The 13,082-nt window shown below is 42.7% G+C and overlaps 2 protein-coding genes across 2 annotated transcripts; one reads left to right on the plus strand and one right to left on the minus strand.

The window, feature by feature from the left end:
• Positions 1 to 1,633: 1,633 nt before the first annotated feature.
• Positions 1,634 to 7,686, plus strand: LOC306784860 (nucleosome assembly protein 1-like 4; the record flags this gene model as incomplete). Its single annotated transcript, XM_079279013.1, has 9 exons — positions 1,634 to 1,699; positions 1,968 to 2,039; positions 2,133 to 2,272; positions 2,517 to 2,553; positions 3,918 to 4,043; positions 5,033 to 5,152; positions 5,282 to 5,314; positions 5,474 to 5,518; positions 7,225 to 7,686. 9 exons carry the CDS (start codon positions 1,634 to 1,636, stop codon positions 7,429 to 7,431), a joined length of 846 nt encoding a protein of 281 aa, XP_079135139.1. The 3' UTR covers positions 7,432 to 7,686.
• Positions 7,455 to 11,013, minus strand: LOC306784864 (uncharacterized protein; the record flags this gene model as incomplete). Its single annotated transcript, XM_079279021.1, has 3 exons — positions 10,658 to 11,013; positions 10,158 to 10,314; positions 7,455 to 7,488 (listed from the first exon to the last, which is right to left on the minus strand). The coding sequence occupies exons 1-3, from the start codon at positions 10,848 to 10,850 to the stop codon at positions 7,455 to 7,457; spliced, it is 384 nt and encodes a 127-aa protein (XP_079135147.1). The 5' UTR covers positions 10,851 to 11,013.
• Between the last annotated feature and the right edge of the window lie 2,069 nt (positions 11,014 to 13,082).

Genomic DNA, 13,082 nt, shown 5'->3' on the forward strand with positions numbered 1-13,082 from the left:
CACACTGACCAATCAGAGCTCGGTACGTGGACCGTTAATGAATGTTACATAATCACACAGTTTAAACACAAATGCAAAAAAAAGACAGCTGGCAATAAATCTCAGACTGCATGTGTGAAATAGTAAATGAACTGATTCATGACATCACTGCTTCATTTAGAGCACGATAGATCTGAAACATCTTGAGATCATCTGGTGGTTCCCAACCACCTCGGTGGAGGACTCGCCACTTTACCGGATTAATGATTGTCAATTTCAATCATTGATGATATAATAATTTCTAAAATCATTCTCATGTTTCTCTTCTCTCGTAGCATGCTTCCCAAAGTAGTGAAGAGGCGAGTGCATGCCTTGAAAAGGCTACAGGTGCAGTGTGCCAACATAGAGGCCAAATTCTACGAGGAGGTCCACGAGTGAGAGCGACAGTACGCTGCCCTCTATCAGCCACTGTTTGACAAGGGACACTCACTTTTTATCTTTACTTCATTTGACTAACACCAGATGTCTCACATTTCCTTTGCTCATTTTATGTTCATGAAAACAGAGTAAAAGCTAGTGGAAAAAAGACAACTTACAATGTCTGTTATTTGTTAAGAGACCAAATATCTAATAATCACTTGAATTCCCTGCACTAGTGGGTGGTTAAGTGTGTCTCTCTGGTCTGATATGTCAGTGAGGATGCATCCTTGGTGCTAAATTGAAAACTGCTATAACGAGTAGTCGTCTGTACTTTTGTCAGTCAAGGCTATTTCCAGAGCTAGTGACAAGAACTCAGCCATTCCTAGTTGCACTGAAGACTGTCAGCTGTAATGCTGCTGCACCTGTCTGCGCGCGCACGTGTGTGTCGATCTGTGTGTGTATGCATGTATGTATGAATAATTCAGCCTTATCGAATGAATGCGTGTGTATATATGCATTTCATGCTAATATTCCCAAATGCCTCTCTAAAATGATTAACTTTGCTGTAATGAATGTGTGTCACAGAGAAGAGATTTTGTCACAGGAACAGTGGAACCCACAGATGAAGAGTGTGTGTGGCACAGTGACAGAGAGGAAGAGGAGGAGCTAGCTGTAAGTACAGATTTGATTTTGTTTCTCTTAAAAGCCTGATCACTTTGACCAATCCTACTTCTTCTGGTTTTCCACACAGTTTCCCACTAAAGGAAAATGGTTTCCTTACAATCACACACAGGTCACTTAATCTCATCAATGTCACCAAAAGTCTCCTGAAATTGTCCAACAGGAAACAGGATTGTGGGAAATGTGGTTTTAATGAGAATCACTCGGGCTAACAAACTGTGATGGCTGAATTGTGAAAGACTTTGGTCTCAATGAGACTTCTATCAGCGTGTCTGCTGATCCTTAAAAAGTCCTAAAAGCTGTTGAATTCATTCATCTAAAAAGTGGCCTTAATCGGTGAAAACAATCTTTAAAATGCTCAGACATAGGAAGATGGAGTTTTTTCTCACATTGCAATTGAAAATTTCAGAAATAATTGAGACAATTCTTTTAGATAATTGACGAATGTCTCTTTCATTAGAGATCAGTTCAGGATAGCGGAAACAACAACTCTGGTATTTTGTTCGAGGCTCGATGCTCAGAGCAGATACACTGTCTGCAAGCTCGCGACGACATGGGGAAGTTCAAATTCAATGACAATCGGCCATTCAACCACGGTTGCGCAGCATGGCTGCAACTGGTACCAGTCAATGAATAAGAGGCACGTTGTATTTTGTGCAGTACGTGTTTCAAACTCGTACTGAGAATGAATGCAGGGGAATCACACATGCAAGTGAGGCTGAGTGTACACAGTGCAAATTGGTATATGGACACTAATCCTAAGAAACACAAAACTGTCGAGTCAAACAACACACAAAGTAATTGATGTGGTTTAAATGATTGATACACATGTCACTGTTCTGAATGCGTTTCATGCGTCTCTGATCTGATTGTTTATCTTCCACCAGGAACACAACGAGCCCATCCTAAAGCACCTGAAAGATATTCAAGTCAAGTTTTCTGAGCCAGGACACCCAATGGTCAGTTTCATAATGTTATAACAACGACTTGATATCATTCCAAGTTGATAAACTCGAGAGAGTTAAAATTGTCTATCTTGGTCTCCCCCTCAGAGTTTCACATTAGAGTTCCACTTTGAGTCCAATGGTTACTTCAACAATGCAGTCCTCACTAAAGTCTACAGGATGAAGTCAGAACCCGATGACGCGGAGCCGTTCTCATTCGAGGGGCCAGAGATCATTGACTGTGAAGGGTGAGAGAAACACGGTCATGATGGTTGAACTGGCTTCTACGCAAATGATGTTGAGGTTTAGGATAAAGTAGAGATGGTGTGCTGCGTAAGACATTTATTTTCACTCTTTCTATATTCATCTCTTGACTTGGCATCCCACATATCAGCCTCCTCTTGGCACTTCTACCAACTTTTACCTTTTTTGGGTCTTTGCTTTCTGCCGCCTCTCACTGTTTTGTACATCTCTCTTTCTCTCTCTTATTAGCTGTCAGATAGACTGGCACAAGGGGAAGGATGTGACAGTGAAAACTATTAAGAGCAGGGGTCTCAGACTCGCGGCCCGCGGGCCAATTGCGGCCCACGAGCCGATATTCTGCGGCCCCCTACCTAACATAAAAGTGTAACGTTAATGCGGCCCCCGCGTTTTTCTCACGCGCACCTTTTTCTCACGCGCACCTTTTTGCCGAGTTGTTGCGCGAGTCATTGTGGGCGTTTTATATTTACAACGTGAATTAACGAAACTGTCACTTGAAACGTGATTCAGGAGTGACACCAAGTGGAAGGGAAATATAATATATCTCACCCAGCCCCAGTCATGTCTTTCTCAAAACCTGCCGTGAAGAGAAAAGTTGGCGAAGAGCACAGACAATTCCAGGAAAAGTGGGAGACGGAATATTTTTTTGTTGAGCACCGGGGCACTCCGACGTGTCTTATATGCACAGAGAAAGTCGCGGTACATAAGGAGTACAACCTCAAACGGCATTACTCAAAGAGACATGCCGAGGAGTCTACAAAATACCAGGAAATGAGCGCGAGGCCCGGGCCGGCGATCTTAAAACATGTTTACTGAGGCGACACGATTTTTTTAAGAAAGCGAGCAAAGCGAGTGACGCGGCAGTCGAAGCGAGCTACGTGGTGAGTGAGAGGATCGCCAAGGCGGGAAAGTCATTCAAAGAAGGCGAGTTCATAAAAATGTGCATGTTACAGGCTGCAAGTACAGTCTGAAAAACAGTCAGTTTAGCAACATCAGCCTTTCAGCCAACACAGGGGCAGAGCGCATTCTGACCTGTCAGGTGACAGATATGATCAACTGCGGGAGAAAGCCAAACATTCTGTGCATTCTCAGTTGCTCTTGATGAGAGCACAGACTTCAAGACACACAGAGCCACTTTTCAAATCTCTGCTGACCCCTTCTCCTTTGATGTGCAAGATGCCCCTCCTGTGCTTCAAATGGAGCTCATTGACCTGCAGTGCAATTCTGAACTCAAAGCCAAGTTCAGGGAGGTGAGTGGAATAGCAGACAAACTTGGACAACTTTTGAGAGAATTGCCCCCCACCTTCCCTGAGCTTTCCAGGATGTTCAAGCGGACCATGTGCCTTTTTGGGAGCACATATCTGTGTGAAAAGCTCTTCTCAACCATGAACTTTAATAAGTCAAAGTACAGGTCCAAAGTACAGGTCCTCTGAAGAACCCGTTCATGTTCTGAAGAACCCGTTCACGCTCTGAAGAACACGTTCATGCTCTGAAGAACACGTTCACACTCTGAAGAACCCGTTCATGTTCTGAACTGTTGTTAATGAAGATTGGATCAGTTGTACTTCTTTTTGGAATACTTGATGCGGCCCAGCCTCACCCAGACTCTACCTCCAGCGGCCCCCAGGTAAGTTGAGTTTGAGACCCCTGATTAAGAAGAAGCAGAAGCATAAAGGTTGTGGCACTGTCCGCACGGTTACCAAACAGGTCCCCAACGACTCTTTCTTCAATTTCTTTAACCCGGTCAAAGGTGAGAACACACAGAAATAGATGCACACAAAATGTACAGAATTTCTTTGGGCTCTAAATTTAACATTCAAAGCTTTTAGTCAAACTTAAACTCGTCTCTCATAGCGGTAACTCTCTAAATAAACTCCTTAAGCAAACCCAGAATCACTGAAACACACACAGAGATAATTGCTTGACAGTCAACATGGCTGAGTTCATCTGCAGACGCTGTGGCAACAAGTTGGCGTGCATGTCATGTGGTTTTACCAACGGTCACTGAATTCAACAGCAGGTGGCGGCAGACTCCAAAACTGTGTCAGATTCAGCAGTTCCTCTGCTGCATGTAGGCAGCCAGTATGCTGGCAGATGTTGGGTTGTGTCCAGGAAGTTGCACTCACTGGAACGTTTTACATCATATATGTGGTGTGTTCAAGGACCCAAATGCAGACTCGTTTTTCTTTGTTGTTTTTTTTACAGTTCTACAAAACTTGTTCTACAAAACATTTATTTCTCTCACTCAAAAACACGCACACAAAAAAACTCTTGAACAAGTTTTGTAGAACAAGTTTTGTAGAACAAGTTTTGTAGAACTGGGGAAAAAAACTGGGAAAAAACTGGAAAAAACGAGTCTGCATTTGGGTCCTTGACACACCACATCATGAACCGGGGCAAATCCGCCCTTGAGCTTGCGTTGTCCTCCTCATTGCGCTGTCCCCTTAATCTCATAGTATCCCAGCCTTTCAGAACCAGTTGGTGAAGGTGGATTCTTTCACACTGTTCTGCGCTGTTCGGATCCACTGGCAGACTTCAGAAAAAGCTGATCTTCTCTGCTCATAGCTCTGAATAGCATTCACGGCTAACTGGCTTGGCCAGTTGCTGCTAGCACAATAATAATAATAATAATTATACATTTTATTTATATAGCGCTTTTAGCACCCCATTTTATGTCTTCTTCTGTTACCATAAATCCATGGGATTTGTAGCGGTGTTGAACAGGTCTTTATGTGTTCATGTTATAGGACGAGGACTCTGAGTTCACCCTAGCCACAGACTTTGAGATTGGGCATTTCTTCCGTGAGAGAATAGTTCCCAGAGCAGTGCTGTATTTCACCGGAGAGGCCCTGGAAGATGACGAGAGCGTGAGTGTTTTTCCTCTAACACGCCGACGTTGCTCTTGAGCACTGAAAAAGCCACAACATGGGATGTTTTGAGGACATATAAGCTAAACTGGTCATCACTGTTTAACCTCGTCTGTGTTCTTCATGCAGTTTGAAGAGGAGCTGGAGGAGGGAGACGAAGAGGTTAGTAAAGACACTGAGTTTGATCGGCTGTGCCAGACAGCTGGGCATCACTGTTTACACAGTATATAATAATCATAATAATAATAATAATAATAGCAGCAGTCCTGCTATATTTTTTGTTAACCAGGGGTTCCTTTAAATCTTGTCTTTGTGTCTCAGGAGCAAGATGATGATGATGATGATGAGGGAGACTTTGACACCAAGGTCAGTATGGATAATTTACTTTTTTAATACAAGTGTTTTTGTTCCTCTTACTTTGTTAGCTCCTTGAGCTGAGTGTTTATCCTAAACCCCCCTGAGAACACCGCACTGCTGGGCAGCAAGTATGCGGTCAGAGAAGGCTTGTGGGGGTTAGGGTAGATCACATGATCAATGACAGGAAGTGACACCATGTCCTTCGTCTCTGGAGTAAACGTTTGAAAAGTAGCAGAGGGAGAGGCCAACGATACAGCGTTTTGTGAGGGATCAATATAGCCACGCCCCCGAAAAATCAATTTTAAAGCCAACGGCGAGGAGACGGAGAGAACACAAACCGACGGTATTTCTGTCCGTTATATATTTAAATGTTATGATAGTCACGATGATAGTCACGTGCTCTCCCACTGACCAAAATTCTGACCCTTTGCTTTTTTATTAACAGCATTTACTTGTACTTTTACTTTCAATACTTAAGTACATTTAATGTCAGAAAATTACTTTTGATACTTAAGTACAATAAATATCAGATACTTTAAGACTTTTACTCAAGTAGTGTTCTAATCGGTGACTTTTAGTTTTACTGGAGTCATTTTCCAGTAAGGTATCTTTACTTTTACTCAAGTATGGCTTTTGGGTACTTTATACACCACTGCCTGCAGGCAACAAAACAGACATTTAAAAGCCTGCGGTCCTCTGCTGCCAAGGACTTGGTGCCTTCTGCTGGTAAGGCCGACTTGTGGCTTTATAACGTTGCGGGCGGAGTTTGCGGTGGTACTGATGTGACGATGCAACGTAATAGACTGACTTCATACTGATGAATTAACATGTTCATTTTAACAGCGTGTACATTTTATGCTTCTCTATTTTATTACCGTTTATGTCTCCAGACTAACGCTAGTACTAATAACTTGCTCTGACCAGCTGTAAATAGCTGTGTTGTAACTGACATCTGTAACCTGACAGAAGGTCAATATGGTTAAAAAGTCTTAAGTGTATAAATATAGACCAAGGAGACTTAACAGCTCAGAAACACGAACGTTACTTTACACCAGTTACAGCGATGACATCGATCTTGACATGTGACCCTGTACTTATGTTGAGCTTTCACACGCCAATACAGGTGAGAGGTCTTCTTGTGTTACATAATACGTATATTACTGGTTATTGTGCAGAAGAAAAAAACTCATCTTTGTCACGTGATCGACAGAAAGAAAGAAAAATGTCACTGTTCCAGCTCATCAGATGTGAATATGTGCTGGTTTTCAGTGATGGCAACCTGAATATCTCCAGGTTGGACTGAAATAAGCAATTGTTAGTATCAGCTATACTGACAGTATCATGATTTGTAGATCTAGACCTGATCAGATCTGATGTGCTGTATTGTACTTGGGGGAAGCAATCACGATTGATGAGACAATTAAAAAAAAAAAAGTCACTCTGGTTTCATTTCTATAACGACTAATGCTTAGGGATACAATATATTAATCAGTGTACATTTAATCCCAAATGTTTCTTTATAAATGTCCTTATCTTTCAAATCATGATCAATTCATCTAGTCATTATTATATCTACTAGTAATTGAGCCTAAAGTAGGAGGACACTGACAGGGAAGCATTACTTTAAATGTTTTTTGTAAGATACCAAATATTTTACAGTTTGCCCATTAACTGCTCGTGCCTTTTAAAAACTGTATCTTGTGTTTCTTCTCCAGCTCCTGGGGGGATCCGCCTTGCCCACACAGATATCAAGATTCCTGACTTTACAGACAACCGTCGCCCCGAGGTTACGGACCCCAACAAGTCCTCCCAGGAGAGCAGCGAGGCGAGAAGGTCCTTCTCTTACCTCGTCACTGGAGCGACCGCTGTGGTTGGTGTGTATGCCGCCAAGACGGTGGTCACCCAGTTTGTCTCCTCAATGAGCGCATCAGCAGATGTCCTGGCCTTATCGCAGATTGAGATCAAGCTCGCTGACATCCCTGAAGGCAAAAACATGACCTTCAAGTGGAGAGGAAAGCCCGTTTGTCCGTCACCGCACAGAGAAGGAAATCGCAGCAGAGGAGGGTGTGAATCTGGCGGAGCTCCGTGACCCCCAGCATGACAAGGACAGTGATTAACCCCCGCTGGGTCATCGTCCTCGGTGTGTGCACCCATCTGGGTTGTGTGCCCATCGCCAACGCCGGAGACTTCGGAGGCTACGACTGTCCGTGCCATGGCTCCCACTACGATGCTTCAGGAAGGATAAGAAAGGGACCTGCTCCTCTAAACCTGGAGGTTCCCTTCTATGAGTTCACTGAGGACGTAGTCATAGTGGGATAAATACTGGAGCTCTGTCTCCGTTCCTCCCTGTAACATGTATCTTTTAGATGGCTCCGTGTGAGAGTGACATAAAATAAAACTATGATTGAGCTATTGACTTTTCCCTCGTAACAAAGTGTGTTTTTCTTTGATTGATCTGCATCACTTAGCTTGATGTCTTTTGATTCACTGACATTTTATTTATTGTTTTAATCTCTATGGATTTTTCATTCCGCACTATTTTTAGTATTTTCCAAACAGAATTATGTAACACAATGTATGAGGGCCGGGTGTGATCAGGTCCAACCCCTTTGCTGCCGCACCAATCCTGACATATTGTGTTGGAGCTGTGTGATGAAGTCAAAGGTGGGGCCTGTTTCATGGTTACCTAAAGTTGAGCTGGTAAAAGTGCTCATACACATGAACAAGAGGCCTGGGGAGCACAATGATGAGGATAAGATGACGGTACGATCAAGAAAAGCCACCGGCAATCTAAAAAAGTATCGACAAGTTGTGAACACATTCAGGAATGTGTCGGCCTGTTAATCAACTGGAAGGAACTATAGATCGAGATCAGGATGTTGTTGGTTTGTGACTCCAAAGAATGTGTAGATTGCTTTTTCTAAGGACCTTTTTATGAGTTTGTGTCAGACAAGATGACAATTGTATACCAGTAATGGCAGCAGCAAAGAGTGCAAACTGCCAAGTAAGATAAAGAACTATTGAGTCACACTCCAGTCACTGATGGATTTAATCCTGAGGAACAAAGTGTGCTATGTACAACTATGAACCAGTGAAATACACAAACCTTTTTATTGATGAAATCATTTGAATACAATATACTGTGCACAGATGCAGGTAAAACCATTGTCTTAAACTTACATTACCATCAAATCAATCATCAATATAATCATCAAAACTATTTTAAACTGTACAGTTGGCGCTCATTCAGTGAATAACTTTTGAATTGAAATCAGTGGCGTTGAACCGCGGTTAATCATGTGTAACTTCAGAGGTGACTCGTGCTGAAAGCTTTTATCACAAACGGAATCTTTACTGCAACCAGAACAGCTAAAGGGGATCGTTTCCTGTGTGGGTTTTCATGTGGACCTTTAGATATTTGTTGCGCACAAATCTATTACATCAGACTGAGCAGCTGAAAGGTTTTTCTCCTGTGTGGGTTCTCATGTGTCTCTGTAAATGTGAACGATTGTTAAAAGATTTCTTACAGACTGAGCAGATGAAAGGTTTTTCTCCTGTGTGGGTTCTCATGTGTTTCTGTGAATTTGAACGATCGTTAAAAGATTTCTTACAGACTGAGCAGCTGAAAGGTTTTTCTCCTGTGTGGGTTCTCATGTGTATCTGTAATTGTGAACGATCGTTAAAAGATTTCTTACAGACTGAGCAGCTAAAAGGTTTTTCTCCTGTGTGGGTTCTCATGTGGCTCTGTAAATTTGAACGATCGTTAAAAGATTTCTTACAGACTGAGCAGCTGAAAGGTTTTTCTCCTGTGTGGGTTATCATGTGTCTCTGTAAAGTTGAATGCCGGTTAAATGATTTCTTACAGACTGAGCAGCTGAAAGGTTTTTCTCCTGTGTGGGTTATCATGTGTATCTTCAGAGTCTGTCTCTTGCCAAATGTTTTCTCACACTCAGAGCATCTAAAACGTTTCTCACCAGCGCTACATCTTGAATCACTGACACGGACTTCATCAGGTCTCACATAGTTTAAACCTGACTGAGGTTCTCTGGTCTTCTTGCATTCACCACCCTCATCAGTGTCAGAAGAGTCTCCAGTCTTCTCATCAGTATCTGGTTCTGGATATCTATCTGGATCCAAGTTCCTGTCTGGTTCTGGTCCTCCACAGTCCTCTCCATCAGCTTCTGTTCCCATCTGTTCAGTTTGTCTTTGATGAAGCTGTGAGGACTGAGCTTCCTCTTCTTCATCTTCACTCTTCACAGGAGTGAATGAGAACTTGACATCAGCCTCCTCCAGACCTTGAAGCTGCTCTCCTTCCTGACTGATGCAGAGTTCCTCCTGTTCTTCTTTAATGTGTGAGGGCTCTGGGTCCTCCTGTTCTTCTTTAATATGTGAGGGCTCTGGGTCCTCCTGTTCTTCTTTAATATGTGGGGGCGCTGGGTCCTCCTGTTCTTCTTTAATGTGTGAGGGCTCTGGGTCCTCCTGTTCTTCTTTAATATGTGGGGGCTCTGGGTCCTCCTGTTCTTCTTTAATGTGTGAGGGCTCTGGGTCCTCCTGTTCTTCTTTAACATGTGGGGGCTCTGGGTCCTCCTGTTCTTCTTTAATGTGTGAGGGCTCTGGGTCCTCCTGTTCTTCTTTAATATGTGGGGGCTCTGGGTCCTCCTGTTCTTCTTTAATGTGTGAGGGCTCTGGGTCCTCCTGTTCTTCTTTAATGTGTGAGGGCTCTGGGTCCTCCTGGTCCAGACTGGAGCTCCACTCCTGCTGCTCAGAGGGAACCTCTTCTTTAACCAACAACAGCTGCTGGACGTCTGCAGGAAAACAGTAAACACACACACACACAGAGGTGTTACAAAGACATTCTAGAATTGAGGAGACATAGAGTGTTCACAACAGAGAAACGCTGGCTGGCCAGTAGACCCCCCCCCCCCCCGAAAAAATAAAAACTGTACGGATCTAGACGACTCACGTGGATGATATATTTTGATTCAAAACGGCTTATTTCGCAGAAAAGCGACACGTTTGCAGGTATTAAATCAGGAGAAGACGAAAACGACGAATTGCAACAGAGTCTCACTCCAAACTACATTAGAAGTTATCAGCCGGAGCATGAACAGTGTTTGAGAACTGAGAGAAGAAATAAAGTGAACTCACGTGCTCTTTGTATCCGGACTTCCGGGTTGAGAACAGCGTCCAGAAGTTCCCGTTGTCGCTTATTCTCCTCTTTTGAACGAGCGAGTTCCTCCTCGTACTCTGCTATCGTTCTTTCAAACAGACCAAATATCTCTTCATCAACCGCAGTTAGTCGCTGGTTGAGTAAAGATCTCAGCATTTCTAGTTTAGACATTTTCACTAAAACACAGAAAGCTTTCCTCCAGACGAACTCCGTTAAAAACACCGTTTACTCTCATTAAGCTCTGACTAGCGCTGTGTTGGTCACTTCTGTCCCCGTCCGTCTGTTTCCAGGTAGCATGCTAAGCTAACTTCAATAGCTTTATAGGCTGCCAGGAGATGAGTCCTCTTCTTCTTCCTCTCCTCTTTCTTCTTCTTCTTCGTCCTTCTTCTTCCGTCTCCTTCTTCTTCTTCTTTCAGTTAAATGGCGGACTACAAACCAATGTTTAAGGCGCCACCTACTGGACCGGAGTGTGTAACATCATGACTTTATGATAGTTATCATTTAAACACGTTATTTATAAATAAAATGAAAAAATTAGAAATAAACTTCATATTGAAGTTATATTCTGGATATTAAATCCGTTCCATTCACATATTAAATAAAGCCCTTTTAAACTGAACTTGTTTGTCCCCTGTCTCTAACAGTCATTTGATGCTCCACTCCCTTCCTGTATCTACCACTCTGTTCTTCAGTCTCTCTTTCCACCCTGAACTTCTTCCACTCTATCAGCACATGTTCAACAGTTTCTTTACAGTTGCATATCTCACATTTATCCCACTCTGTCTTTTTCATGATGTGTATAACGTGTCATTGAGTCCTGTATGTCCGAACCTTAATCTGAAAGTAACATCTTCTTTTCTACTTTTACTTCCATCACTTCTCACTCTGACTAATGTATGAATTTTGTTGTAATTTCTACCCTTATTGTCATTATTCCAAATTTCCTGCCAAGATGTCCCATCCAAAGCTTTTACCAGAGAATGTCGAGTACTCCCAACCATTGCACAGGACAGTCGACGCTTCCGTTAAGTCCACCCTGAATACTAATCCAGTGTGATAGTGTTAACTCAGTTCTCCTCACATGTAATGGCAGTTCCCTGGATTTCACCAGCAATGCATTAGTGGGTGTGGTTTTGACTCGGGAGATGAGTCAGAGGAGAACCATCCAGAAAAAGAGGTGAACAGATAAAAGTCCATTCAGACAGGTTCTACGAGGAACATCCGGTTTCGCTGCAACTTGGTGGGTAACAAAAGCCCTTAAACTAATAAAATAGTGTATCATTACTCCATCTTCAGTTACCTTCCATCTGGTCCATATGGAACAGTTGTGGGTCATGGAACGAGACAACTCAAGTGATTGTTTTCCAACATTTATTTATTGAAGACAAAATATCACCAATGAAATGCCTTCTGGTCGTTTTCTGCCCCTCTGCTCCCTCAGCAACGTGTGATTTAATTCCTTTTCTTCAAATACACACTGACCAATCAGAGCTCGGTACGTGGACCGTTAATGAATGTTACATAATCACACAGTTTAAACACAAATGCAAAAAAAAGACAGCTGGCAATAAATCTCAGACTGCATGTGTGAAATAGTAAATGAACTGATTCATGACATCACTGCTTCATTTAGAGCACGATAGATCTGAAACATCTTGAGATCATCTGGTGGTTCCCAACCACCTCGGTGGAGGACTCGCCACTTTACCGGATTAATGATTGTCAATTTCAATCATTGATGATATAATAATTTCTAAAATCATTCTCATGTTTCTCTTCTCTCGTAGCATGCTTCCCAAAGTAGTGAAGAGGCGAGTGCATGCCTTGAAAAGGCTACAGGTGCAGTGTGCCAACATAGAGGCCAAATTCTACGAGGAGGTCCACGAGTGAGAGCGACAGTACGCTGCCCTCTATCAGCCACTGTTTGACAAGGGACACTCACTTTTTATCTTTACTTCATTTGACTAACACCAGATGTCTCACATTTCCTTTGCTCATTTTATGTTCATGAAAACAGAGTAAAAGCTAGTGGAAAAAAGACAACTTACAATGTCTGTTATTTGTTAAGAGACCAAATATCTAATAATCACTTGAATTCCCTGCACTAGTGGGTGGTTAAGTGTGTCTCTCTGGTCTGATATGTCAGTGAGGATGCATCCTTGGTGCTAAATTGAAAACTGCTATAACGAGTAGTCGTCTGTACTTTTGTCAGTCAAGGCTATTTCCAGAGCTAGTGACAAGAACTCAGCCATTCCTAGTTGCACTGAAGACTGTCAGCTGTAATGCTGCTGCACCTGTCTGCGCGCGCACGTGTGTGTCGATCTGTGTGTGTATGCATGTATGTATGAATAATTCAGCCTTATCGAATGAATGCGTGTGTATATATGCATTTCATGCTAATAT

This window comes from Melanostigma gelatinosum (genome assembly GCF_949748355.1).
Source record: "Melanostigma gelatinosum genome assembly, chromosome: 1".
Taxonomy (NCBI): domain Eukaryota; kingdom Metazoa; phylum Chordata; class Actinopteri; order Perciformes; family Zoarcidae; genus Melanostigma; species Melanostigma gelatinosum.